Source organism: Dromaius novaehollandiae, unplaced genomic scaffold (genome assembly GCF_036370855.1).
Source record: "Dromaius novaehollandiae isolate bDroNov1 unplaced genomic scaffold, bDroNov1.hap1 HAP1_SCAFFOLD_37, whole genome shotgun sequence".
Lineage (NCBI taxonomy): Eukaryota > Metazoa > Chordata > Aves > Casuariiformes > Dromaiidae > Dromaius > Dromaius novaehollandiae.
Genome location: NW_026991398.1, coordinates 2929130 through 2932964, shown reverse-complemented (window position 1 = coordinate 2932964; position 3835 = coordinate 2929130). Strand labels below are relative to the sequence as shown.

The window sequence follows — 3835 nt, the reverse complement described above, 5'->3', positions numbered from 1 at the left end:
TAAAACCTTCTCTGGGATCTGCTTGGGTCCCAGCTTCCCTTGCCAAGGCTTTCCTGACCATAGTTGGACACAGGTCTGAGGCAGAGATGGGGAGTTGGGTCAGCAGGATGGGGACAGGGTCAGGTCAGCACCCAAGAGGTGCAGGGCCAGGCACAGACATGTCCACAGCACAGCTCAGGCACAGCCCAAGGACAAGGGAAACAGCTCCCTGGCATGGGGGAGGAGGCCCCGCAATGAAGTTGGTCACTCTCTGCCTCCCCTGCTCTTGTGCCCAGCAGATCCCCCTCCCTCTCTGCCTGCAGCCCCTCCATGCCCACCCCACTGCCCAGCACAGCGAGAGCCCTGGCCCTGCAGCCCCTCCAGCAGCTCCTGCTGCCCCAGGAACAGAGCAGCCTGCCCTGAGCTGGTGCACAGGAAAACCTGCTTCTCCATCTCATTTTCTCTGGATGCTGCCCTGCTTTTCTGCTGGGACATCCCCGCTCCCCAGAGAGCCTTTCCCCAGGCAAATGTGTCTGTGCTGGCCTGGCTGTTCCTGCACCCCTGCCCTGTGCTCCCTGCAAGGCCACGGGCTGGCAGTGCTGCTCTGCAGGGCGAGTGGGCTGTGGGGGCACGGGGTGACTCCTGACTCTGCACTAGCCATGCTGGTCAGGGCAGGAAGCAGACTCAGCCAGACAGGGCGCAAAACCACTGACACTGCTGGTGGGTGTCTGTGCTCAGAGTGACCCCAGGTGTTTGCAATGGCAGGAGATGTGTTTGGGTGGGCACTAGCTCCAGCCTGTGATGTTTCACTGCAGGTGCAGGAATCACTCTCCAGGGCCCCTTCCCTGGGACTCCTGGGTCCCCACTGCCGCTCCTGCAATTGCAGAGCCCTCGTTTCCCCATGCATACCAGGTTTCAGTGTTCTACCTTCTGGTTACTCCACCATGGACCATCCCTCATTTTGTGAGGCTCCACTCACTGCCCTCCCCCAGGTACACGCTGTCCCTGGAGATCCCCTGAGCTCTCCTGGGGGTTCAGATTCCCCTCCAGAAGGATGGGCATCTCTCATCAGCGCTGTCACCCATGGGACAGCCCCGGGCAGGCAATTCAGAGACCATTCTCCATCTCCACTGGTCACTGGTCATTGAGAAATGAGCCACGAATCCAGTCCTCAGTCCCTAAGAAATCACAGTGGGACTCTGAGCTCATCCTCTGCAGCCCACGGAGAACACAGGCAGAACAGCAGGCCCGTCTGTGGTTCAATCCCTTGGGTGTATTTTTAACTCCATCTTCTGAAGAGAAGCCAGACTTGAGGCACGTGTCTGAGGAGATCCCCTTCTATTTTAAAGGCACCCATTACCTGGTCTGCCTGTACTCACAGGAATGCACGTGGCAACAAAACCCTACTGCCACGAGGTTAGGAGAACTCTTGGACCATATACACCCACTAGCGTACAGCAGGGCAGTGTGGAAATGAGAACCACTCTGAAAAAGAAAGTCCTGCTGCTGCTGGTGGACATGTCTCCAGGAAAGCTGCAGCCCTCACACAAAGGCTGCAGCAAGGAAATGCCTGCTTTGGCAGTGGGAGGATGGTCCTAAGGAGCAGAGCGCCTGTCCCCACAGGCTGCACTGAGATCTTCCTCCCCTCCACTCCCACTCCTCTGTGAGCACTGGAGCACTGTAGAGGAAAGGGACAAGCCCACGGGGACAGCCAGCTGCCACCCTTGCTGAAGAGGGTTGTGAGATCACAGCCTGGCTGTGGCTACGGAAACAGAGCTTGCCTAATGGTCATGGGACCCGTGGTGTCGCCCCGTCTTTACTTGTCTGAGCCTCTGTGTGTCCCCCTTAGCTCCCTTGGTGTCAGCGCTGAAAGACACACTGCGAACAGAAATGCTTCTCCTTGCACTGAGGGCATGTGAGGGAGCTCAGACTAGCGGGCTCTGAGGTTCCCCCACCTCTGCTGATGAAGGGGGAAGCCTGGCTTCCTGCTCCAACACGGTCTCTGGGTCAGATTCAAACGAGAGACTCCTGAGGACAAGGAGCATGAATCAGAACATTTTTTTCCTTTACAAGAATGTAACAGAAAAAAAGAAAGAAAGAAATAAATGAACAACAGATATGCCTGATGTCAAATACCCTGGGACAGTTATTGGTGCTGATGCTGAACCAGTTTCCTCAGTGCATCCTTGAGCTCCTTGTTCCTCATGCTGTAGATGAGGGGGTTCACTGTTGGAGGCACCACTGAGTACAGAACAGCCACCACCAGATCCAGAGCTGGGGAGGAGAGGGAGGGCGGCTTCAAGTAGGCAAACGTGGCAGTGCTGAGAAACAGGGAGACCACGGCCAGGTGCGGGAGGCACGTGGAAAAGGCTTTGTGCCGGCCCTGCTCAGAGGGGATCCTCAGCACAGCAGTGAAGATCTGCACGTAGGACACCACAATGAAAATGAAACACCCCAAAGCTAAACAGGCACTAACAACACTAACCCCAGCTTCCCAGGAGTAGGCGTCTGAGCAGGAGAGCTTCAGGATCTGGGGCACTTCACAGAAGAACTGGTCCACTGTGTTGCCTTGGCAGAGTGGTATTGAAAATGTGTTAGCAGTGTGCAGGAGAGCATAGAGAAAACCACTGGCCCAGGCAGCTGCTGCCATTTTGACACAAGCTCTGCTGCTCATGAGCGTGCTGTAGTGCAGGGGTCTGCAGATGGCCATATAGCGGTCATAGGCCATGACTGTGAGGAGAGAATACTCTGCTGCGAGGAAGAAGAGAAACAGAAAGATTTGGACAGCACATCCTGAGTATGAAATGGTCCTGCTGTTCCATAGGGAATTGGCCATGGATTTGGGGACAGTGGTGGAGATGGAGCCAAGGTCGAGAAGAGAGAGGTTGAGGAGGAAGAAGTACATGGGGGTGTGGAGGTGGTGGTCGCAGGCCATGGCTGCGATGATGAGGCTGTTGCTGAGGAGGGCAGCCAGGTAGATGCCCAGGAAGAGGGAGAAGTGCAAGAGCTGCATCTCCCGTGTGTCTGCAAATGGCAGGATGAGGAACTCATTGAAGGAGCTGCCGTTGGACATCTGTTCCCTTGGGGCACAGGAGGCCTGTCCAAGGAAGAAAAGAAAGTAAAAAGTTAGAGCAAGCTACTCTGAACCAAACCCATTCTGTTTCGCATAGAAACCCCCACATTTCCTATGTCCTTTACCTTCTTTCAGCTCCCTTTCTGGGGCTCTGGTTTGCGCTGGCTGAGTGTGTCATGTGCAGTAGGGGCTTCTGCCCGTAGCTCCAGAGGACTCTGTTCTGCTTTGCTGCAGGTTTAAGTGGACGTGTCAAACAGTCCCAGGTATTTGGGGGGATACCTGGGAACGGGCGGCATCAGCTGGGTGGAGGGGGCTTGGTCCTGTGACCCAGGGGGAATATTCTCTATTTACCACAATGAGAGCTGACTACAGCACTCATGCCTAGCTGTGTCTGAAAGAGAAGACCCTTGTGAGGGATTTGTCCCCCCCCAATCTTGCCCTCTTGGACAGAGTTGTCTGTATCTGGATCAGTCACATCAGCTCCCACCCTAGCAAGGGAGAGGAACAGGCAAGGGAAGGCAGGGGCTGACCTGACTTTTTCTAGATGTCCCCCTTCCAGTGAGATAAACCATTTCCTCATGCCAATTTACCATCTGTGCTCTTTGTCCAGTAGTGGGAATGTGTAGTGTAGTGGGAATGGCAAGGGACTGGTTCTGATGTGCACATCCCGCAGCATACTATGTCCACCCCTTAGGTGGCAGGACTGCTCAATATTTTGATACTTATTATCTCCAGAAAATAACCTGCAGCAGAGGAGTCTGATTATATATTGATTTAGTTTTT

General features: G+C 54.8%; 1 protein-coding gene across 1 annotated transcript; it reads right to left on the bottom strand.

The window, feature by feature from the left end:
• Positions 1–2125: 2125 nt before the first annotated feature.
• On the bottom strand, positions 2126–3052 carry LOC135326230 (olfactory receptor 14C36-like). Its single transcript, XM_064504079.1, has one exon. The coding sequence runs from the start codon at positions 3050–3052 to the stop codon at positions 2126–2128; it is 927 nt and encodes a 308-aa protein (XP_064360149.1).
• Positions 3053–3835: the final 783 nt, after the last annotated feature.